Below are 25,264 nucleotides of genomic sequence, written 5' to 3' on the forward strand. Positions count from 1 at the left end.
TCATTAGCAGTGTCGTTGCATAGGCAATCATCCAGTATTTTCTGCCAAATACAAGGCAGGTTAGGGGATTAACATGCTGTAACAATTATGTGTGCAAATGAATGTTACATTATGCATTGGAGTTACAATCCTGTAATAAAGTTTGAACAATGAAAGGTTGAACTCATTTACTTTAATTATCTGGTACTAGACATATCAGCCTGATAATTTACTATGATAGTGATACTAGAAGACTAGAAGCCAAACAAAATTGGTCAGTTTGCCCATAGGTTTAAGTTTTTCTCATTTTAAACATTAATAAATGTCACAGAAAATGGACATCTTGTTTTTTTTTTAACCTATTTTTTGATCGAAAACAAAAATATTTCTTCTGAAAAAATGCTGGTAATCGGGAAATTGATATACTGTAATTCAGAACTTTCTACATTTTCTTTTTGATATCATTTTAGTTATCATTTTAGATTCAGAACATATATGTTTGATTTCTCTACTTTAGCACTCTCTGGGAATCCCATCTTAATTTTTGCATATTGTTGAACCAAGAGAGGGTTTTTTTTGGTGGGGGGGGGGCATGAAAGAATGAAATATTGAAAATTGTGACTAATTGATATGGAGATGAATTTGAGTTTTATTAAAGCCTTTGCTATTGCCTGTCCAAACCCTAACATGCTATCAGAACAACCTAAAATACTGAAATCACTAGAAAAAGGACCCAGAAAAATATCTCAAAAGAGCCTAAGTCTCCAGCTCTGTTATATAGACACCTAGCTCGATACCCGTGCTTCGCTATGAAATTATGTGGTTGGGCTTAGGTTTTGGGGAGGAAAATAAGGAGAGAAAATTCTGCCTCTGTCTACCAGCATTCATCAGTATTTATCTGGCTAGCATCCTGTCAGTGTGTGAGAGAGTTGTGGGCTATTTGGAAACTGAAAGAGTACTTGCTGTGTGAGCAAGAAGGAGGCAGCAAGGAGCCTGGGTGTGGCTTAGCTCAACTCTTCTGTACTAAAGCTGCTTGGTGGTGTGAAACTGAAACTGAAACTCCTCTCCTGTGCTTGTGTTTTGCATTTGGAACAGATTTATTTTCAGGTGGGGAGGGGGAGTAGAACTCCTTAGCATCAGAGCATATTAATAGTAACATAGGAAATACTAATGCTCTGGTGGTCATTTCAAAAAAAATCCTTTCTTAGTGAACACCTAGAAGCCTAGAGGAACATACGTGCCAAATTTCAAGTTTGTAGACTTTATGGTTCTGTACATTTTGTGATGATGCGTGAGTGGTATTTCGCTTTTATATATATAGATTGATGAAGAGTTACTGACATAAATACTGAGAACATTCCAGCATTTTGGAATAAGGAGATGCTTTATCAAATCAGTGGCCTCCCACTCAATTACTTTATCAAAAACTGTTTTTCGTGATTATTGTACAATGCAGTAGATACTCAAAAATGGTATTTAAGCATTTCATGTTGGATAAGTTAAAGATTTGAAGGAAATTTTAATGCATACAGTTTGGACTTGCTCTCCAGATGTCCCATTTTGGTTTAGGAGGATACAGTTTTATCTTTCCTTGAACAAACTCCCCTACAAATCCCAACTTTCAGTGGCATCATTTGCCTCTCACCTCTATTCCTTTGGATGTGTTCAAGCAAAAGCTATTCAGCCATCTGTCTAGTATGCTTTTATTTGGGAGAAAAACAAAAATCTATAGGGAACATAGAGAGATATGTTTTTTGCCTGATTTTTTATTTTTTTTTTGCATTTTCCCACATGCTTCATACCTCTGAGTGTTCATCTGCCCATAAAAAAACATAAAATAAGAGAAAGGTAGAGCAGAGCAATAGCTGAGTTAGAGAAGAAGGTAAAAACAGACCAGCACTTAGCCTTCTGGCTATCTTTTATAGCAAATTTTGGGGCAAAAATGAAACCAAATGAAACAAAGTCAACCTTTCTCCTCATCCTTATATGGCCACAAAAATGTTGACTAGGCTATAAAATTATACCCTTTTAGAATATTGTTGTGAGTATACACAGGAAACTTTTTATGGTCATTTTTGTTAAGTTTTGGCATTTCATGTTATTAGAGCTTAATAAAGCCTGTAATAATCTGTCATTTTTCTTCTCCAAGAATTTATTATCCTCCAATATGTTCCCCTAAACCTCATCAGTAGATTTTCTTTTGCTTCCAAAGCAATGTCTTTGGAAAGAAAACAAAAATCTAAATAAACGATCTGGATAGTCACACAAAGAATCCATTTCAAAGCTTTCTAAAATATACATCAATTGTCAGAGAACCATTTGTGTAATTTTCTTTCATCCTGAAATTTCAAACTTTGCTTGAAAACTGACATACAACAATTGTGTGAGTTTTACAAAATTTATTTTCTAGTTATTTAAAGCTATTTTTGTAAGAGACTGTAATATAAAGATATATAGAAAATAGAAAGTATTTTATTGCAACTAGAGGAAATTTTTATTCTTGAGGGGGAGACTCCTTATTTATATTTCTTTGATAAAAGGTAACTCATTTTAGGAACAAGGTAGCAATTCCCTCTCTTTATACAAAGAGAATCTTTCAACAAAATGATACCGCTGACTTTGATTTATCAACTCTTGAAAAATAAATTGCTTTGACAATGTTTCCTTTATCTTTGACAAGTCTCTGAAAGAATTCATACATGGTTTAAGGTAGCCTTCCCTATAAGATCTGGTATCTTCTGGGGATGCACTGGATTACAATTCCCATCTTCCAAAACCATATCAGGAAAAGCCTGGCTTAGCCATCATTTTCCCTAACCATGTTTTAGAGATCAGGAGAATGCTTTTTTCTCCTTCACAACTTTTCCTGGTTTCTTTTTATTTATGGTATTGTTCAAATGTGTACAATAACTTTCCTCACTCAAAACAATGCCACACTCCATTTGATTTTGGAAAGATGCTTTGCAGGGATATGAATGTAACTCCTACCTGCAGCTTTTTCATAGAATTTTAGGTCTGAAAAGGACCTTGAAAATATTCTAGTCCAAGCCCCTGCCCAAGGCTGGAGACCTTATACTGTTCCAGACAAATGGCTGACCAATCCAGCTGTATCTTTCTCCAGAATCTTATCATAACTAAAAATGCCCTGGAACCAAGCTTTTGCAACCCATTTTAAACTTTTATTTCAAAGGCTGGTTTTTCCTAGCCTCTTCAGATATCAGCTACAATTTAAACCATCCTTTCTGAAATGCATCAAATGCAGAAACACGCCAGTATGATTGCCAGTATTTTATCCTAGGTCAGTGATGGCTAACCTTTCCATCCTCACGTGCCAAAAGTGTGTGCACACACATGCATGCATGTGCATGCATACCAGCACCCATAAGGCAATGCATGTGGGGACCTCCATGCCCATGTGCATGTGTGCATGACTCCCCCGTGTGCACCACGCATCTCTGCGCATGTACACATGACCCCCCACGTGTGACATGCATTTGTATGTATGCGCATAAATCTCCTGTGTGCGCCCTGGCCCTGGCACATGTGCAGCAGCTACCCCACGATCAACTGGTGGGTGGGTGACACGCGTGCATGTGCAGTGAACCTGCTCTGGGGCAACGGTTCGCATGCCGGTGGAGATGGCTCTGCATGCCACTTTCAGCATGCGTACCATTGGTTCTCCATCACAGTCCTAGGTGATACCCATTATAGGCATCTAAAGGTGGAGGACATGTAAAGAAAAATGTTTCAACTTCCTACATAATAATAAAGAGGGAAAAATGCCTTCAAATTGAGTTTGTTCTTGATATCTTCATGGACACACCTCTATCAGGATTTTTGGCCTAGTCTAACTTATAAAGGGATGCAGTGGCTCAGTGGCTAAGACCAGGAATGGGATTCTACCGGTTCTGTCCACCTCTGTAGAACTGGTAGTTCTGAAGAGCAGCAGAGAGCATACATAGAAATAGTTCTATGTCTGCTGCTGTTTTGGGCCACCCACTCACCCGTGCGCTTGCTGACCTTTATTTCCTGCTTTTTCAACCGCAGTTGCTTTGCACGACACAGCTGCGGTTGAAAAAGCAGGAAAAAAGGGCTTTTCCAACTGCTCCACACTTGCACGCAATGCTGCTCAGCTGTCTGGGCAGCTCAGCAGGTCGTAAATTGCACTCACGTGACTCACACATGCACGCGCAACTCAGAGCAACAGAACCAGTAGTTATATTGGTCGGATCCCATCCCTGGCTAAGACGCTGAGCTTGTCGATCAGAAAGGTTGGCAGTTTGGCAGTTCAAATCCCTAGCAAAGCGAGCTCCCATTACTTGTCCCAGCTTTTGCCAACCTAGCAGTTTGAAAGCATGTAAACTGCAAGTAGAAAAAACTTTGGTGGGAAGGTATTTGGCATTTAGTCATGCTGGCCACATGACCACAGAGACATCTTTGGACAGCGTTGGCTCTTCGGCTTTGTAACGGAGTTGAGCACCACCTCCTAGAGGTAGAAACAACTAGCATGTATGTGTGAGGGGAACCTTTACCTTTACATTTTAGTCTAACAACCCTAAAAATTTCTAGTGGCCTATTCAAGTTTATATATATTTACTTTTACAAGATTAGCCAAGGGGGTTTGCTCTCTCAACAATTCCCTAAACTTCTTTGAACTATGGCAACCATTCTTTTCTGTCACCATAAGAGTGTTAGCTTTGGAGGTCCCACTCCAATGCTTATTCCATGAAAACAACTTCCATTTGGTTTTCTTTTTCCTTAATTGTCTCTGCCTGTCCATTAAAAGACCAATTACATACCTTAAAGAACTAATAACTGAAATGTCTCAAGCCCTGTTCTTTTTTTAAAAATGTGTGTCAACATGACAAGAAAATGCAAAGGGATAGAGTTTCAATCTCACTGCCATACCAACCTTCTTTTGACCCCCATACACATTTGGCGTGTCTCTTAGATAAATGTGAGATGTAAAAAAAAATCTCTCTGCTTCTAATTTGGAATATTGTTAGACATTGTGTACATTTTATCAGATACTGATTGATGCGATATCCATGAAAGAGCACAAGTCTTTTTGTCTGTTAATTTTTTAAATTGAAATTAAATAATTATTCACGGATGAAAGGGACAAAGGGTTAAGTGTCTTCATTAACAGTAACGTTTTCATTAAAATGAAATTCCCCATTATTTAAATAAAATGGGTTTTGTTGATAATGAACTGAAATAACACAAAGATAGTTACTTGACCTAGTTTAGTGAGTTGATTGCTATAGCTGTGGGTGCTTTGAAAACAATTTCTAAGTGTTAACTTTGCACTATCCAGTCCCTCTCTGTTATGTGTTACGGCATGCACAATTATTTTTCAGCTTCCAGTTTTGCTTGAAAGAAGATGTGCACACTTTAAATAGCAAAGAGGTGCTGCATTTATATTTGGATAGAAGTACCTCTTCTGAATCATTAACAATTATGCAGAGCCCTATTAATTGCTGTTGAAGAAAATGAGCCAGGATTAGAACTCACAATATGAAGTTATTTGCTTCCAAATAAACAAACTCAGGCCATGCAATGGCCTTCTGAACTATAATGCTGACAACATTGGCCAGAATGGATGGAAAATGCAGTTCAAAACATTGGGAAGATACCAGATTATATGTGCTGACCTCAAACAATATCCAAAATTAAAAACATTAGTCAAATTTATATAGATGCCCATCTCACAAAAACTGACTCTGGGTGGCATGCAACAATACTAAAAACAATTTGTCTGGATTCATACATTATAACTTACAGCAGAAAATGGAAGCACAAGGGGTTTTTAAAAAAAATATTTTAGCTTTTACAAGCTACAACAATTCACTATTAATTTATTAGATTTACAAATAAAAATATAAAAATAACACAAACTAAGAAAAATATCAAAAGAAAAAAATAAAAATAAAAAGGTGCAAAAATAAAAATATAATAATGAAAACATATATATAAAGAAGTTACTTCCCTCTACATCAAAAGAAGTACAAACAATTTCACCAATTTAACAGTACTCTGATTCTACAAGAAAAAAAAATCATTTCCTCTCATATCTCATCTATTATCTATAAACAAGTATTTAAAGCTTCATCATTTGCTATGGGTCAGCAAAAGTCCAGTATTACCACAAACAACAGCATAGATATTTTAACCTTGATTAATCCAACTTCATAATTTCTTTGCTATAACAATCTTGTTTTTAATTCCTTTAAATAATATACCAGCACTTGATTTCTTTCCATTTTTTCTTTGTCTCTTGTCAAAAACCTAACAGTAAATCCAAATCAAACATTTGTAAAGCCAAAATAAACAGATTATACAAGTGGTTTGTTATCTGCATATTCTTTTTAATTGTTAAGACATTTGTTGGCTTTATTTGTAAATCAAATGTCATATCTTGTTTCATATAATTTTTCTAGCCTGTTATTTTTATTCAAATCACCTCCAGACTCAGTTTTATCCAGCAAGATCTACTCCTCTACCATAATTTCTTTAAGTCTCATTTTTATAGCATCAGGTAAAGAGAAACATCTGCATTCCCCAAATATTTTTAAAGTCTTCTACAGTTTCTTCCCATCTTTTCTCGTTTAATTATAATGTTTAGTTTTTTCTGGTTCCTCTAGAGTCCAAACTTCAAAATCCTCTCTTATGTTTTTCTCCAATCAACAACATTTTCCCATAGGAAGATTTTTTTATATAATTAATTTTAAATATTTCATATTTTTAATAAAATTCAGGCAACCCACAGGAAGGATTCTTGTAATTAATTTCAAAGTGATACTTCAACTCTAACTAGCTCTTTAATCCATTTATAACTTTCCAAAATTGATGTTGTAATCTCCAACAAACTTGTGATATGGACTTCATCCATCTCATATTTCTAGCACTATAAATAATATAAGTACCAAGGAGTGACAATTCTTGGCTTGCTGTATTTGTATCTACATAACAGTTGTGTATGTCACATTTTAAATAATTGAATGCTTTCCCACAACACCCTTCTCTCCTTCAACTGCCATTAGTTGACACAATGGTAAGAAATGAAAATAATAAAATGTTCACAATAGTGAGCTATTCTTGACACTGAATAATTCACTATTCGTTCATTATGTTCTATATAACCTGAGATGTATTTTATCATTGGCAAAGTTCAGTGTTTTGCATGTACATTCAACCCAAAGCAGTAAATATGCTTAACGTTCCTACCTCCTCCTATCAATTATCCTGATTTAGATTATTACTTGGTAAATAACTTGATTTAAACTTGGGATAAGATATTACATTAATAAGCTTTTATTTGTCTGAGTCTGATAGTAATAAACTTCACCCTAATAAAGTATTCTGCCTTGAGCAATGTGAACAAAATATCCTTTAAAAATACCATTAAAATATACTGTTAAACAGAATATGGTGATTGCCACATCTTTTTATTTCCAATTTGTGTCAATTTGACTTGTGCTCATTTAAGAATCCAAATAGAATGTGAGCAGTTGTTTGATATTCAGAATCCTTTAATATCTTTGTTTTAGTAAAGTTTCTGGAAACAGACATTTTGATGTATACCATTCATCTTTTCCTGGGCATTTCATCTCTCACTGGAATCTTACAGGATTTATTTTGAAAGCCTTTTACTCAAACACAATTGCATTCCAGTTAAAACAGGAAAAATCATATCAAAACCATTATGAATTTAGTTTATTATAACATAGCATTCACTCTGACATGGGTTTGAACCAAGGCTCACAAAGTATTTGCTTAACATTATATAAGTTCTTGAACATTATATAAGAAACAACTGTCCATTTTAGACAACTAAATTAGCTTTGACATGTTATTCAGCTGCCAAGATTGATAGCTATTATAAGCAGCTGAAAGAGGATAATGCCGTGTTCTCTTCCAAATATTTCCCCCGAAATCTCTCCATCAATGTATGCCTTTCTGAAAGACCCATTTGCTTAAAAACAAGTACTGTGGACTATAAACTCTGGGGGCTTGTTACATACCAATTTCAGAAGCAGTGACTGTGATGTTGTACCAAGGGGTTTCTTCTCTGTCAAAGACCTTGGCAGTCTTAATGGTTCCAGTGTTTGCATCAATAGTGAAGTGTCTGTCTTCTGTATTGTGATCAATGGAATATCTAGGAAAACACAAAATGAAAACATAAGTTAAAAACAAGTGCTAACATTAACCAGTGAGCAATTTTCTTAACTGTTTGCATTTATATTCAGGGAGGGAGCCACAACATAATCCCAGCATTTTTGCAAGTAGCTATACTGAATGGACTTCAACAGTCTTGAATGCTTAAATCTATTGGGATGGACAGTTCCTGGTTAGCTTGACCAATGGCCTCATTCAGTTTATGGAAGCAATAAACACTTCACTTCTGGAATTAACGGCCTGCTAGAAAATATCATTTCTAATGTTGCTTCATTGCATGTATCTTACCAAAAAAGTAGACTGGCTGAATTTATGTACAATAAATACTACAGTTAAAGCTGTGAATTGGTCCTGTTTTTATTGAGTATCAACACAAATATTGCTTCTGTTGGAATAATGCTTCAGTGCTGTTTTGGTTGTATATTATTTGCATATATACTGCACCTAACATGTTGCTTCCTTTCAGATAAACTTGTTTTTACCATTTCCATTTATCATTACCATCTTCTAAGAGATACCATCCATTTAGTCATACTTAATTAATTCAAATAGAATTAACAGATGTTAGTCCAAATAAAGGAATGAGCTAAATGACAGGTTGTGTATGAAACAACAAAATAAGACATAAATATTTTAGTTAAGGTGCCATCTCTTGTTCACTTTTTATGAGGCTACCTTGGACAAGTAACATTATTTTATTAAGTGAACAGAAGAGATGGATTTTTCTATTGCTCTGCTAATTTACTCCATTATGTGTTATACTGTTCCTGAAATCTACTCAAAATAGAAGAATTTGTAAAAATTATTCTGGAAATAAAGAATGCAGTTTTCTAAAGCTTTGTCTCTTATTGTTGTCTGTTTCATCTCTAGCTCTTCCTCTCACTTGAATTACAAATCTGTATAATAATATAGTGTAGTTCACGACAATATTTTTTCATGCAGATTAATTTAAATCTATGCATATTTTTCTACAGATGCATAAATAAATTCATGCTTAATATACAAGACTACATAAAAAGAACATAGATAGAACCATGAATCACAAAGAAGTAATTCTGTAAAAATAAGATACTATACCAACTGTATTACAATGCACATGATATTGAAATACAATACTACAGTCTTGCATGTTTAATAATATTGTGTGCAGGTCTGTACATGAGATGAATTAATGCTCTTAAAAAGCACACATATAGTAAGAGTTGCATACTGGTGAAATGATTAAATTGAAACTGTTTTGATTGTACAGTTAAAAAACTTAGAAAAGAATGCTAACTTGGAATCTGAAAATATGAGAAATAAATTTATCTCATATAGAACAGGTGTTAGATCAGAGAAAGTAAAAAGCAGAACAGGAGATTTCCATTGCCCTTAGCATGTAAAATAATAATAATAATAATAATAATAATAATAATAATAATAATAATAATAATAATAATAATAATAATAATAATAAATACAACTACATTCTTCTCCTACTTAGATGGATACCAAATTCAATTATCATATCTAGTTTGAATATTATAAACTTAAGAAAATTGAAGAAATAAAGATCAAACATGGTCAAGAAAAAAGATACAATAAGGATCAGATGCCTATCTTCACTATCTTTGAAGCTCACTAGCAACTGCCATAACCAAGGGGGAGAGGGCAAAAATGCTGGAGGCATGAAAGAATGCTGTGGGAGTTTGGGGAGTATAGACACTAACAGGAACCAGAGGTGCCAAAGCTGAACCATCTTCCTGCCTTCAAGGACACTGGCCCTGGGAAAGGACTTTATAGCGGTGCCTGAGGCACCAGCTTCCCAAAACATCAGAACAGCATTTAATTGGACTGTTCTCATGAAGGGGAGAGTTTTGGACAGTTGGGATTGCTTTTAATATATGATTTTCACATGGGTTTTTTCCAGAGCTCGGCTTGCTTTCTCTGCACCCAGTTCCCTAGTAAAAGTATCTTTTCTCTAACACCTATGGAGTCAAGGGTTGTTCTTTCCAAGGGGTCAAATTGAGAAACTGGAAGGCCAAAGATAATCATTGGAACAGTGATCAGAGTTTATCAAAGCATTCGTTAAAGTTTAAAAAATAAGGGGAAAGGGGGCAATTTTAGAAATACTTTAAAGATGCAATGATCAGCATTGAACTGTAGATGAATAAAAGAATCAACAAAGACTGATGAATCAAAGGTAATCCCCATGGTTATTCAACTGGGCAAAAGAACAATCTATTATTTCTAGCGGAACTGCAAGGCAAAATGAGAGAAAGATTTCCAAAAGGACAGACAAGACCTAAGTTTAATCAGTTTAACTGGTTTAGCAAAATGAGAAAAAAGTTAAGTTAAATGACAATTGGATAGATCATAATATGTTCCAGAACCAAATGACAGTGCTGTGTATCAGTTACAGAAATGTGACATTAAATCCAAAGTAAAATAAAGTAGTAATAAAAGTTTAAGATTATTGGGAGGAAAAACCTAATGTATAAACATGACTGTCACTATTATATAAAGAATTATACCAGAGAAAGAGTCACACACAAAGACACACACAAAGACACACACAAACACACAACACACACACACACACACACACACAAACACATACATTCGGGTGTGGTGGGGGTCGTAATATACGGAAGTCAGGGCTGTTAAGCATGTGGCCTGCAGACCAGATGCATCATGTGCTGGCGACACCCACATCCCGGTTTAGCAAAGGGGGGAAAGTCACGATATGTCACGTGACAACGCCATGATGACATGATTTTGACACCCTTGATATAAGTAAAGAACCTCATCGCAAAGTTACACAGAAATGTGAACATGACAAAAAGATTTAGAATACATGCACAATTGAAATACTGAGTAAACAATGACATCCTTTGCCTGTATGCATATGATACACTTTAAATGTGAATGGTTTGCACCTTTGACAACATACATATGATAAAACATGTTTTACTAATAAAAGAAGAATCCTCTCCCATAAGATAAGATTGTAATTGTTATTCTCTTGGAGTTAACTATTGCCTTCATTTATAAAGGCTTCTTTGAAATGAAAATGAGATGATATTTTTAAAATTCTAATGCAGGCTAGGGTTTTAACAGTAGTTCTGCACTCCGCAGTATCAACAGGAACATGTAAAAGGTGAACTGAACAGCACCATTCCATGTACTTTCTCTAAAAACTAGTATACATAAGTATGCTCTCTTTGATTTTAGTATAATTATAGAATTACAATAAGTTTTGGATGAAAACTGAAATGGTATTGTTAGATGACAAAATTGGAATTCCCACTAAGAAAGACAAAAGAAGGCTTCTAGAAAGATAAAGATTTTTCACAAGTATATTTCTCTGAGTCAGATCACAATGTGGCTTTTATAACACAAAAACAAAATCATGGATATAATTTTAGCTGCATAAAATGCATACAGACACACACACACACACACACTCACAGTGTGTGTGTGTGTGTGTGTGTGTGTGAGAGAGAGAGAGAGAGAGAGAGAGAGAGAGAGAGAGAGAGAGAGAGAGAGATTAAAATAGTGTGACAGTGTATTGCTAATGTTTGGCTGTCACCTTCTTCTTTGGCTATAATATAGAATTCCTCCTTATGGTTATAAAAATATGTTATATTCCAGAATTTCCATCGTCCAAAGTGGCATTGTGATCAAGGATGACTAAACCAATGAATCCTAGACCTGAATAAATGAGCTCTTTTATTAATGAAAGCAAGGGCCTTGAAATAAATAGGAGAAACAAAATGAGCAAGCATTTGGAAGAGATGGGTAAACAGGATCAACTCTCTTCATACTCTACATAAATGACCTCTGCGATCATATGAAGAGCAACTGTGTTCTCTTCGCTGATGATGTAAAGCTGTTCAATACCACATACAATACTGCTACCTTCCAAAAAGACCTTGACTATGTATCAGAATGGTCAATCAAATGGCAACTTCAAATCTCAAAAAATAAATGCTCTGTCTTACACATTGGCAAAAAAAATCAGAAAATAAAATACAAGCTGAATAGTCAAGACCTTGTTGATGATCCAAGCTCTGTAAAGGACGTTGGAATACTCATCTCTAATGATCTAAGTGCTAGAGCCCACTTTAACTAAATTGCCAAAAAGTCATTAAGAGTTGTTAACCTAATCCTATGTAGCTTTTTCTCTGGTAATATCACACTACTAACTAGAGCATACAAAACATTTGCTAGACCAATACTCGAATTCAGCTCATCAGTCTGGAACCCACATTACGTATCTGATATTAGCACAGTTGAGAAAGTCCAGAAGTATTTCACAAGAAGAGTTCTCCACTCCTCTACTCGTTGTAGAATACCTTATGCCACCAGACTTGAAATTCCAGACCTAGAAAACCTTGAATTACGCCGTCTTTTGTCTGATCTAAGTATGGTATATAAAATCATACATTGCAATGACTTACCTGTCAATGAATACTTCAGCTTCAACCATAACAACACAAGAGCACACAATAGATACAAACTCAAGGTTAACCGCACCAAACTTGATTGCAGGAAATACGACTTCAGCAACAGAGTGATCAATGTCTGGAATACTCTACCTGACTCTGTGGTTTCTTTCCCAAACCCCAAAAACTTTAACCTTAGACTATCTACTATTGACCTCACCCCTTTCCTAAGAGGTCTGTAGGGGGCGTGCATAAGCGCACCAACGTGCCTACCGTCCCTGTCCTATTGTTTCTTTTATTTTTCTTATATGTACCCATTTCATGTATTCATAACTATGTATATACTTATACCTATTATCTTGTAAGCAATTGAAAAATCAAATAAATAAATAAATAAAAATAAAATAAACTATACTTCACTGAAGGTTACTGTTAACAATTGAAGCAATTGTGGCCATCCAGCAGAGAGGCGTTTATATTATGGGAGTATGGCTTTGAAAACATTCCAATTGTTTTAAGAGCCATCATGATTTATCTTTTGTTTTAACTTTTCCACTTTTCATACATTTCTGCAAAGTCAGACATAGTACAGTGTGTACTACTACTTTCTGCATTTATTTCAGGCAATAAAAGTTTCAATTTAATAAGTTTGCTAAAAGGAATTCAGAAAATTTGGGGGTGATTTGTGTAGTACCAATATGCACACACACATGCGCACACCCCCCCCCCATGTTCTAAGCAATCTACTTAGGGATATTTTAAGAACATAATATTGGAAAGTCAAAATGTCTTTGTATGTCCATAAACCAAATATGGTTTCAATGGCTTAAGCAAATTAGAATAGTTTCAATAATTATGCTTTCTATTCCTCCTTTACAGACATAAGCTGTCCATTTTCTGGACAGTGAGTAAAAATCAATAGTACCTCTTGTGTTATCTGGGAGGAAAAAAATAGACATTTCTGTGTGATTTTTCATTGAACCTCTGATTGTGGCATGATGAACATAAGATCATTAGCCAGCTCTGCCCAAGCTTCATGGCATTCATCAATTGGCTCTTTGATGGAGATTCTGAAGGTTTATTACACAGTGAGAAAGGTTAAGAATATTTCCAAGACAGGGATTTCCGGTTTGCAAGGCTTCGGCGGCGGCAGGAATCCGCAATCGTGCGCGGTTCCTGCTGCACTCACCGCCGAAGTGCCTCCGATCCAGCTGGATCTGGAGGATATGGTTGCCCCATAGAGGCAACTGAAGATAGAGGAGATCCGGATAGAGGTTTGGGGGTATCACAAACCCCCTCCTCAGCTGGCTAAACTCCTTTTTCCCAAGGCGGTGGAGCGGCGGTCAGCAATGGCCGCCACAAAGAAGCCTGCAGCCGGGTAAGATTGTGCAGGAGGAAGTTGGAGAAAGTATAAGTTTTTTGGCTGAACCGGGACAATAAGGAACTTTTAAACACCCTGGAATTTTAATTGCTTGAATGATACATTGTTTCCTAACAAGACTGGAAAGCGGTGGAAGAAAATTGAAAGGGAAAGTTATTTTCTCTCACTCTCCCTCCCCATGGAAATAGTTGATGGAAATCGGAAAAACCTGCTTGGGCATAGAAGGTAACTAAACTTGAAATTTAAATCCAAGGGGATAAAAGATTTCTGAACATTGGAATTAAAAACTAAAACCTTTTTTGCTATAAGTGGGAGGGAAGAGGTAAAGAACTTATTTTAAGATTGTACTGAAGGAGACTGCTTGGAGTTTATAAGACCAGAAATAAAAGGCAATAAGGACTTCTAAAAAATTACTTTGGAATTGTGTAATTGAACTCTACCCCAGGAAGAGAAAATATAAAAAGAAGAAAGTGCTAAATGAAACAATTTGTTTTGATTTGGATTGCTTTGTGACTTTGGGATTTTTGGGAACTATTTCTTGAAAGATTAAAAACATTTGGGTTGTTCTTAAGAAAAAAATGGCATTATCTGTTGAGGAATTGCAAATGGAATTTCAAAAGCTAAAAGAAGAGGAACAAGAAGGCAAGGGCTCTTCTGGATCTATTTTTCACTTTTTAGAAATGGTGATTTCTACCTACCAAGAAATACAACAACAAGAAGGTTGGGATGAAGGAGAAGAAGCCATCTTTATTGGACAGACAATCTTACTTGAGGAAAAAAAGAGAAAGGGGGGGAAGAAAATGGAGAATTTAGAACTTAAAAAAGCAACCAAGAAAGGGAAAAATAAGATACAATGTCAGAAAGCAACAGAAAAGAGAAATACAACAGAGAGGGAAGATTAAGAGAGGGGAGTTTGAGAGATGGGGGGTCAAAAAGGCTAGAATTGATAAGAAAGGAAGGGAAAAAGGAAAGAGAAGTCATAAAGGTTTAAAACAAGATGTTAAAAAACAGGTTTTTTTCAGAGACAAAGGGTAAATTATAATTTAAAAAATGATTCTGCAAAAGTACATACGATTGTATTGTATTTGAAATTGAGTTAGAAAACTGAAATATTATATGAGTTAATAATGCATTAAAGGGAATGTATAAAAATGTTTAAGATTTAACAATAGAGTTTAACTTTCTATGGAATACTATTTTTACTATCTTATAAACTTAATTCTCTTTTTTTTTAATTCTAAAATGTAATACTTAGAATGTACTAAGCAGAATCAGTATGGAAAGTATGTATTATTTTAAGTGTTAAATTTAGGGGAAAGATAAAAAGTTTGTCATACTTCAACCAGTGACTACAGGAGAAATATTGTATTAGAAAGAAAAGATAAATAGATAATTGAAAGAGAACGGACAAAAGATGCAAGTATAATTATTTAAATTGAGATGAAATAAATAAAATAGAATTAAGAGAGTGAATGAAGAGAGAAAATATATAGAAAATATAGAATGTTAAATAAGATATGAAATAGTATATTAAGTGAGCATGAATTTGATTTATGTCTGTACAAAAAGATGTAACCCGGGGTAAGCCGCTTTCCCAAAAGAAGTTTTATGTATTTATGTTTTGTGTTTTGTTTGTCTATGTTTGAATTAATAAAACGCTAGAAGAATGTTGGAAGAGAATAACGAAATTGTATAAGACAGATGGATACAATGAATATATACAATTCAAGGCAATAGAAATATAATTGAATAGAAGGAAAGGGAGAAATAAAGAGAAGTTGGGAAAAGATATGAAGCTGAACAGATAAGATAAATATATATATTAAACTGTGCTTGTATGGAAATGTGATAATTTGGAATTATCCTGTCTTTAAATAAGATGTTTTATTTGTTTTTCAGAAAAGATGTTCTATGTTACTATATTCTATGTTTTGTTTGTTTGTGTATTGTTTTTAAAAATTAATAAAATTTGTTTTTAAATAAGAATATTTCCAAGACACAATTGGAAAGCATGGCAAATCATGCTTCTAAAGAGAAGAACATGTTGCTGAAGAAACCATTTAAATCTCTGCCTTGATAGTATTCAATCTTAAAGACCAGTCATTGGTATTCACTTAACTGATTTTAAACCAATGGATAATGTAAATCCTTTAATTTTATTTGTTTCTGTTGTTTCTATTTTAAATTCCCTGCTTCCTGAGTTAAGATTTCAAAGAGTGCCCAATTATCAGATGCAATAGTACAGGTAGTTCTCAAGTTATGACAATTCACTTAGTGACAGTTCAAACTTATGACATCACCCCCAAAAGTACTTATGACCTAGTCCTGAAGTTATGAATGTTGTAGCACCACAGCAACTGATCTTATAAGTGACCGCAGAGACACTGCAACATGACTATTTCCCCCCCTCATAGGGTCTGCACAGGCATTGGGCCTGCTATGCTAGCCCACCAGCTCCTCCCCATCACGTCACCAATTGCTCACTTACCTTTTGAAGATATGCATAAGTGGCTATCTTCTCAGATGTTGGTGAAGGTTTTTTTATTAGATCTTACTCACCCTTCCATCCCCTTTGCAAAAGGCTTTTTGCACAGATGAGGGAAGCCTGCAGGAACACGAAGTCTCACCCCCGAGGACTTCCATCCCTTTTTCAAAAAGCTTTTGGTGCAGAGGATGGAGGCCTGCAGGAGCACGATCTCACACCACCGCAGGCCTCTGTCGTCCGTTGGACAAGCTTTTTCCAAAGGGGACAGAAGAGCACAAGATTTGAAGATAACAGCTTTACCTGCATCTGAGAAGATGGTTGCTTTCCTGTTACGTAGCCCTGAGCTATTCTGATCTTCAAAAGGTAAATGCAGAGAAGAAAGAAGAGCTGTGGGGACCCTAAGGCAGGGGTCGCTACTGGGCCGCTGGTTTGCTGGGCGCCGCCATCTTTTTTTGATGAAAAAGTGCTCTCCGTGAGCTTTTCTGGGTAGAAAGCTCACCGGAAGCACTTTTCATAAAAAAGATGGCGGCGCTAGCGCTCGTGAGCTTTTCCGGTAGAAAGCTCACCGGAAGCACGTTTTCATCAAAAAAAGATGGCGGCGCCCAGCTGATGCCAGTAACGGGCCGCGGCATAAAAAAGGTTGGGGATCACTGCCCTAAGGGGTGGGAAGGGAAGCCTAATATATCTTAGTGGGTACAGGGAGGGTTTGGGTGGCCAGAGGCAGGGCTTTTTCCCACTGCACTAGGCACTCCATGGTCTTTCCCTTCCCTGTGATACCTCATACACACTTAATTTCTCATGCATTCAATTAATGAAAGCATTGGGGAGAGGAGGGATGAGGTTCATTCATTCAATGGGTTTCAATTAATGTGATGACACTAATGGGCAGACACCATTCTAGTAACTCAAGGACTACCTACAGTATGATTCATTCATTAATTTTTTTATACAAATAATTATAAACCAACTTAGTTCACTTAAACAGGCCATCTTATATTTTACATGTGTAAATAAGCCATCAGAAATGTAGTATTATGGACAGAACTTTAATAAACTGAACCAGCTCAAAGACAAGGTACAATATTTATGAAGAATTTTATTTATGAAGAATTTAGAGACCAATAACCAGATGCAAGCTAAGGTTTTCAACCAAGCTACACACATCTGAACCAATGTATTGAATCCAGGGCTTCCCTTATTTTCCAATTTTGAAAGGAAATAACTCATTCATATAGAAGCTGGCCAAAGTAGAATGAACACTGACCAGAAATATTTTTCTCAAGAGGATAATTCATTATTAATAAGAAAATATCCCATTAAGGACTGAAGCACATGGCACAAAGAAGGATTTTATCCAGCAAGGACACTACTCAAGTGTAAATGTGTGCTTTGGATACACTAGATATATGTATACCTGAACTGCGTAGTTGTACCTGCATAAGCGTGATCAATGATGTACTGTTGGAAGCAGGTGAGTTGCCCTTACAGATATTAATAGCTGAAACATTGTAATATTTTTTGCCGACTGCAATAATTAAGAATCAATCCTGCTTCCTAATAATACAGATATGTCATGCTAAAGCAAAGAGTGGATCAAAAGTTGGAACAGAGTGTTGAAGCAGAATATCAAAATAATACCGATCCTAATGTAACAATGTACTGTATATGAGTGATGCAAACCTGAATGAGATAGACTTCAGTTCATCATAGCTCCCAGGTAAAACTAACTGGAGAGGCTTTTCTCCCCCCTATTTTAGCTGCAGGAGCAGGCAACTTAAAAAAATAACATCTATCACTTCATACTAGGTAGTACTGCACAGCAATTAGATGAGATGGAAAGCCAGAGGCAGCAATAAGACTATCCTATGTGCTTCACTAACTTCTCATAAAAGGAACACTTTGAAGAGCACATACAGCTGTTTAAAATTTTGCAGCTTCTTGAATTTGGCATATACATTCTACCTTGCACAGAAAAACAGCTGGTGCATTGTATCCAAAAAGGAACAGAAGAATGTGGTTTATACTTCATGCGGAAATGTCTCCTGCACCAACTAGCCTCTAGCTGCAAAAAACACGAGGAAGCAATTTCTAACAGACTAACCAACATGTTGTTGTGTTTGCCATCACAGTAGTGATAATAAAGAGCATTACAAAAGGAAAACATAGACTCAGCTGGTATTGTGTAGTGCTCAGTCTAGTTTTATTTATTTTATTTATCAAATTTTGCATAATTTGAAAAGCCGTCCCAAGCTATTGGTTCATATTTCTGCAAAAGTCAACTTGCTCCTTTCCATAAAGGACAGTGACCAAGGGAAAAAGGGGCATAGAGTTGACTTTGTCCTCCTCTGCTTTTGGCACTTTTGCTAGTGAATTGTTTTGACCCTTAAATTTTGATGGGAAAAAAAAACATTTTCCAATTGTAACCTGGATAGGAACATAGAATAATAGAGTTGGAAGGGACCTTGGAGATCTTCTAGTCCAACTCCCTGCTCAAGCAGGAGACCCTATACCATTTCAGATAAATGATTGTCCAGGTCTTTTTGAAAGCCTCCAGTAATGGAGCACCCAGAGCTTCTGAAGGCAAACCCTTCCACTGGTTAATTGTTCTCACTGTCAGAAAATTTCTCCTTAGAGCTAGGTTGCTTCTCTCCTTGGTTAGTTTCCATCCATTGTTTCTCATTTTGCTTTGTGGTCCTTTGGAAAATAGTTTGACCTGCTTGTTTTTGTAGGAATCCCTCAAGTATTGGAACACTACTATTGTGTTTCCTCTAGTCCTTCTTTTCCTTATACTAGACATACCCAATTCCTGTAAAAAAAAGTTTTGTACATGGCATTTGTGATATTAGTTTTAGTTACCCAGCTGAGTGTGGTTATTTTCATCTGATTTTTTTTTATTTGATAGTCTGAGAGAGGAAGATGGGCAATCTAGTGAGGAAAGAGGAGAGTGTGATGTTTCTCATCATGTTCTCCATGTTACATCGTCACACTGATTGCTTTCTGGAAGTTGGCTAACACAGAATTTTTTCAGATATCTTTTTTGTTTGTTTGTTTAGGGATGGGTTGATGCCTTCATGTAAATCACTTTTGTACATGCTCTAGTTGCTTTGATGTGAACATTGTTTTATTTTGATCATTATTTATTTATTCGTGTGCCATTAATGATTTATTACTCTTGCAGTGGATGTTTTATGCTGTGTACCACCCTCTGAAGTGGTACGGAAATTAATAACCAACAAATAAATGTGCTGTGGTATAACATAACTGAGGTTTTTTTAAAAAATCCCAAGAAAAGTATATGTATAATAATAACAATGAACATGTCATAATATCAAAGAAATCAATATATGCATAACTGTATTGTGTGGGCCAAATAATATTCCCCTTACATACATGATGCTGAACTGCATAGTAGGCTTACAGAATACAGAATAATAGAGTTGTTAGGGACCTCAGAAGTCCTTTAGTTAGTTTACTTTATTGTCATTGCACCTCGTACAACGAAATCAAACACCATCTTCAGTGCACATCATGACCATGACAAACACAAACACACATCCTTCAACCTTCACACGTTGAACCGGAAACCCCCGACAACACACCAACACTGCACTTTACAGCAGAATTCAAAAGAGATACTGCCCTGGGATAGAAGCTGTTTTTCAGCCTATTTGTCCTTGTTTTTATTATTCTGTACCGTCTGCCAGATGGCAATAGTTCAAAAAAAGGGTTCCCATGATGAGTTGGATCTTTGAGAATGTTTTGAACTTTCTTAAGGCAGCGGGAGCTATAAAGCTCTTCCAAAGAGGGGAGAGGGCAACCAATGATCTTCTCGGCAATGACATTAACCCTCTGGAGCGCTTTCCTATCTGTCACTGTGCAATTGGCAAACCATACAGAGATGCAGTATGTTAAAATGCTCTCTTATGGTGCAGCGGTAGAAGGTCACCAGCGGTTTCTCATTCAGTTGTTGTTTTCTGAGAAGCCTCAGGTAGTATAATCTCTGCTGGGCCCTTTTCACCATGGCTGCAATGTGGGCACCCCAGGTCACGTCCTCTTTTAGGGTAACACCCAGAAACTTAAAACTGGCCACGTGCTCCACTCGGTCTCCATTGATAAACAAGGGCTGGATGTCTGATCTGTTCCTTCTATAATCCACTATAAGCTCCTTGGTCTCCCTGCTCAAACAGGAGACCCTGTATTATTTCAGACAAATGGCTGTCCAACCACTTCTTAAAAGCCTCCAGTGATGGAACAACCACAACTTCTGTTCCACTGGTTAATTGTTCTCACTGTTAGGAAATTTCTCCTTAGTTCTAGGGTTGCTTCTCTCCTTGATTTGTTTCCTTCCATTATTTCTTGTCTTGCCTTCTGTTGTTTTGGAAAATAGGTTGCCTAATAATAAAAATAGCTGCCTAATGAGGCTTGAAAGGAAGGCAACACATAGCAAAGACCAGATATTTTCTGTGGAGTTAACAGAGCAGAATGTGGAAATAACAGGCAGCCCATAATAAAATCACCTGTATTGTTATCAGACCCTACAATCCTGCAGAAAAATATCATAATTCACACTAGTTTTGTAATTCCTATGTATTATTTTAGAGGGTATATAGCCTATAACCTTACTTTAACTGGAGCTCTTTTGTATTCTTTTGTTTGGGAGCTCAGTGATCACTGTAGTTATGCATGGCAATTAAATTTACTTGATTGCATTTATCTCCAAATGATGGGGTTCCTGAAGAGAACATTTTCCACACAACAGAATGTCAAAACTGCCAGTACACAACAGAATTGTAACCAAAAATATGACAACTAATTTACAATCATTAAAAGGGGACAGTTAAATATGTGATCCCATGTTATACTCAAAGCCACATGTACATACACTAAAATAATTTAATAAAAACATAAACCACAAAATGTAACAATTAACAGATTCTTTGCCTGAATAAGGGATATTTTTCAGTAATGTCCAAGCTACTTTCACTAGATATAAATATGTTTGAAAACCTTTTTAAATACATTCCGATTGGCAACCTAGGAACAAACTTTGGAAAATCCTTAGTTATGAAGAAATGGAATAGCTAGGATATGGACACTGAGTCAAGGAATACTGAACAATTCTGATATTGTGGGAATCACATAAAGGAGTTTAAATGGGTGTGAGAAAATGCAGCCCACTTCAGAAATATGGGCAATGGGAAGGAAATGTTTCAAGGATACTCTAATTTAATTTATTTGCTATGATACTTGAAACATATTTTTACAATTTTCAATATTCTGCTTTTACACCTGACCAGCTCTATATAGACCTTCTGAAATATGTGTGGTTCTTACTTCCTGACAATGTCAGATTCATGGAGCTGGTCTCTGAAGATAGGTGTGTGTCTGGGGGAGATGGGGGTGGAGAAAGAAAGGGAAGAATATTCAAGTTTAAAGATATCTGTTTTGTCTGTGTTGAGTCTCTATACTGGTGTGTACTGTAGGCTCTTATGCAGTGAGGTCAGTTAGAGAATCCAACATACCATAGTTTTCCAAAAACTGTCAACAATTTTAGTACTGGATTGATACTTCTGAAAGTCATCTGCATGAATATGATACTAAATATGATACTAAAATTCTGTTGTGGTTAGTCGGCAGCAAGTGAGGATGGATGACGAGAGCGAGGACTCAGATGAGGGGCCAGGACCATTAGAGAGTGAATTGCTGCCTTCAGAGATTGTGGGGGCTGGCAGCAGCGATGAGGAGGTTCTCGAGGAGCCTGTGCCAAGTGCTCATGCACACATGATTGCTCGCAGGAAAGAGCAGCTACAACAGCATGGGTGACTCGGGAGTAAGGCTGCAAGGTAATGGCCCCTCCTTCAAGAAAATAAAAGCCAGCTGTGAAACTAACGTTCTTTGCAGAAGGCAAAGACATTTTGAAACTCCAGCCTTGTGGACGTTCCAGTATCCTGAGTTTGTATTTGAAGATTCTTGTATTGCAAATTATGTCTTGTCTGTTATCTTTTGGCAGTCTTGCACAGTTTGGCAAGACTTATGCTTATCGCAGCTCATTATTTTGCAGAAGCATTAAAAGGTTTCTGTTCGCTTTGGATTGTGTTTGATTTATTGGAAAAGGGTATGGGTCAGAACAAATTCAAATAACAAATCTAAGGAAAGGATGAAAAAATAATAATAACATGGGGGCAGAACTGAGTCATACGAAACATTGATTATAAGGGGAAACTCATGATGAGGAATCTCTAATCACTATGAGGAAAAATGTTTTTTCCCCAAAGAAAAAAACAAAGATTCCCACTACATAGAAGGTGACAAGAAACTCATTTTTTTTCTGACTGCAGGATATCTTAAAATGTGGAACAGTCTGTCTGAAGTAAAAGGGTGGGCAGCCATTTGTCTGGGATTCTTGCTCTGGGCTGGGTGTTGATCTAGAACATTTCCAAGGTCACTTCTAATATTATGATTCTAGACCTAATCTATGTTTTATACATCTCCTATTATCCAACTTTTTACAAGTACTTTTCTGGTTTTATGAATGTAATGTATGTGGGGAATTTTGATTAACACACTCCTAAGTTGCTTTTGGAAAACTTATTAAAATTCCATGATGTGTAAAAACAAATAAATTTTGGATGGAGACTGAGGTTCTTGTCAACAATGGATCAGAGACCATGATTGTGTGCGGCTTTGATCTGTACTTACCCTGTTGGAAGGGTCCTTAAAGGACCGGATCCATCTGACCCACCTCGTAGGAGTGGGGAAAGAGGGGGAGACCAGCAGTTGGGTTGAGGGGAGCCGCATCTCCCCTCCCTGGCTTGGTAAACTCCCCTAGAAGACAGGGAGAAACGGCAGTCTTTAATGGCTGCCTGAAGACGGGAGGCTGCCAGGACAGAAGTTTTGTGCTGGAGAGTGAAAGTGGTGAATGGTGTGTAACTGGATAAAAGACTTTGAACATTCTTTTTGAAAACCCAAAAAAAGCGAAAAGGAGGAGCCTTCATTTGGAAAAGTGGTAGTGGCAAATGACAAATAAGAGAAAAATAGAAGGTAAAGAAAAAACCAGAAATAAAAGAATTATATAGAATTAGAGACTAAATTTGAAACAACATACAGAATTGGGCATTAATCAGGCATTAGATAAAATGCTGGACTTATTTGGAATTGATAAAATGTAGTAATACTATGGAAAAGTGATTTAAAATAAAAGAATTCTAAGAAGAAAGTGATATAGAGCACTACCTAAGGATAAAATATTTCCTTCTTTTATGTTTGTATGGAAAATTATTGGTTGTATAAACAAGATCCCCGGAAGCTTATAAAAAAGAAGGGGGGTGTACAGTAAAATATAAAAGAATGCAATACTTTGGGATTGTTGGAGGTTGATTGTGACAAGAAAACAGAAGAAAGAGAAAGTGGGATAAAGGGAGACTTTTGACAAGGACTATAACAGAAATTCTTTAATAAAATAAAGAACTTAATAGACCAAAGAAATGGAAGAAATAAGCAAAGAATTTAAGTCAGAGCTCCAAACTGTGAGAGAGATGTTTAAAGAAAAAAGGAGATTGGTGGAGATAATGCTGAGTAAAATAATGACATCATACCTCGCAGAAGAACAAAGGAAGCTCAGAGGGGATGAATTAAAAGAGAAAAATAACAGCCTTGATGAATATGAAGAACAAGGACTGTCATCAAAAGACATAAAAGGTCTTAAAACAGAGACACTGATAACAGAAACAGCAAATAAAAGAGATAAGACACCTAAGATCAAGAAGAAGAAGGGAATATAGAAAAAGAAAAAGAGAACTGAAAAAAAAAGAGGGGGGAGAACATGGCTGACAGGCAGAGGGAAATAAAAATAAAACCAGAAGGAAAAAAGAAGAAAGATTGGGGAAATTTAGAAAAGGGAAAACTAGCCAAAATTAAAAGGAATGATAAAGTTACAAGATTTAGAGAGAAGGGTTAGGGATTGTACAAGGGGGATACCACATGGGAATGTATATTGGCATTTAGTTTAAAACTTGCTGGAAATTATTTTAGGATTATACAGTATAACTATATACATATACATATACATATATCTGTATATGAATTATGCTGTTATGAACCCTTATACTGCAGGATCAAAACGGGGGAATGGAAATGTATTAAAATATATAGATAAATTTTGGATAAGTGGTAAGGAAGAAAAAATATGATTATTAATGATTATAAGAAAAGTGAAATGTATTAAAATATATAAATTTTGGCTAAGTAGAAAGGGAAAAATATGACTATTAATGATTAAAAGAAAAGTGAAGATGAAATGAGATATATTAGGAAGTCATTCTAGCAATTTTAGGGGGGAATACCTTAAAATATATATGTTTTAAAAGATACAGTTGATTATTTAATGTTAATATGTCTAAAGTTGGGGAATGAATTATTAAGTTAGATAGATTGAGGGGATATACCATGTGGATCCTAAATGTATTGGTTTTGTTTTATTTTTGCTTTTTTTTAGATTGTTTATTATATAATTGGCTTAGGGAAAATTAAAGATAAGAATGATGTGTAATGTTAAATAAAATAGGTGGTAAAAACGGAAATAGTAGGGGGTAAAGAACTGGGAATCTATATCTGGATGAAATGATATTGATATTGAATTAATGAATTGAAATACGAAATGGAAATTTATTTAAAGATAAGTGAAATGGATAATGATATGATATTATATAAGATTGGTGGAAATGAAAGTATGATTATGTACAAGTGTTATAATCCGGAACCACGTTGCCCACGTAAAGAGATGTGTAAAAATTAAAAAAATAAAAACTTTGAAAA

At 35.8% G+C, this 25,264-nt stretch overlaps 1 protein-coding gene across 4 annotated transcripts in view; it reads right to left on the reverse strand.

Moving 5' to 3' along the window:
- CDH18 (cadherin 18) overlaps positions 1 to 25,264 on the reverse strand; it is a 659,070-nt gene that overhangs the window by 28,915 nt on the left and 604,891 nt on the right. For all 4 annotated transcript variants that reach the window (XM_087961171.1, XM_087961173.1, XM_087961170.1 and 1 more), the window contains one exon: positions 8,004 to 8,137. In XM_087961171.1, the coding sequence (XP_087817297.1) occupies positions 8,004 to 8,137 (134 nt within the window). The remainder of the gene's footprint in view (positions 1 to 8,003; positions 8,138 to 25,264) is intronic.

The sequence above is a fragment of the Notechis scutatus genome, chromosome 3 (genome assembly GCF_049901735.1).
Source record: "Notechis scutatus isolate UNSWTSFEM ecotype Mainland chromosome 3, rNotScu1.2, whole genome shotgun sequence".
NCBI classification, from domain to species: Eukaryota; Metazoa; Chordata; class Lepidosauria; order Squamata; family Elapidae; genus Notechis; species Notechis scutatus.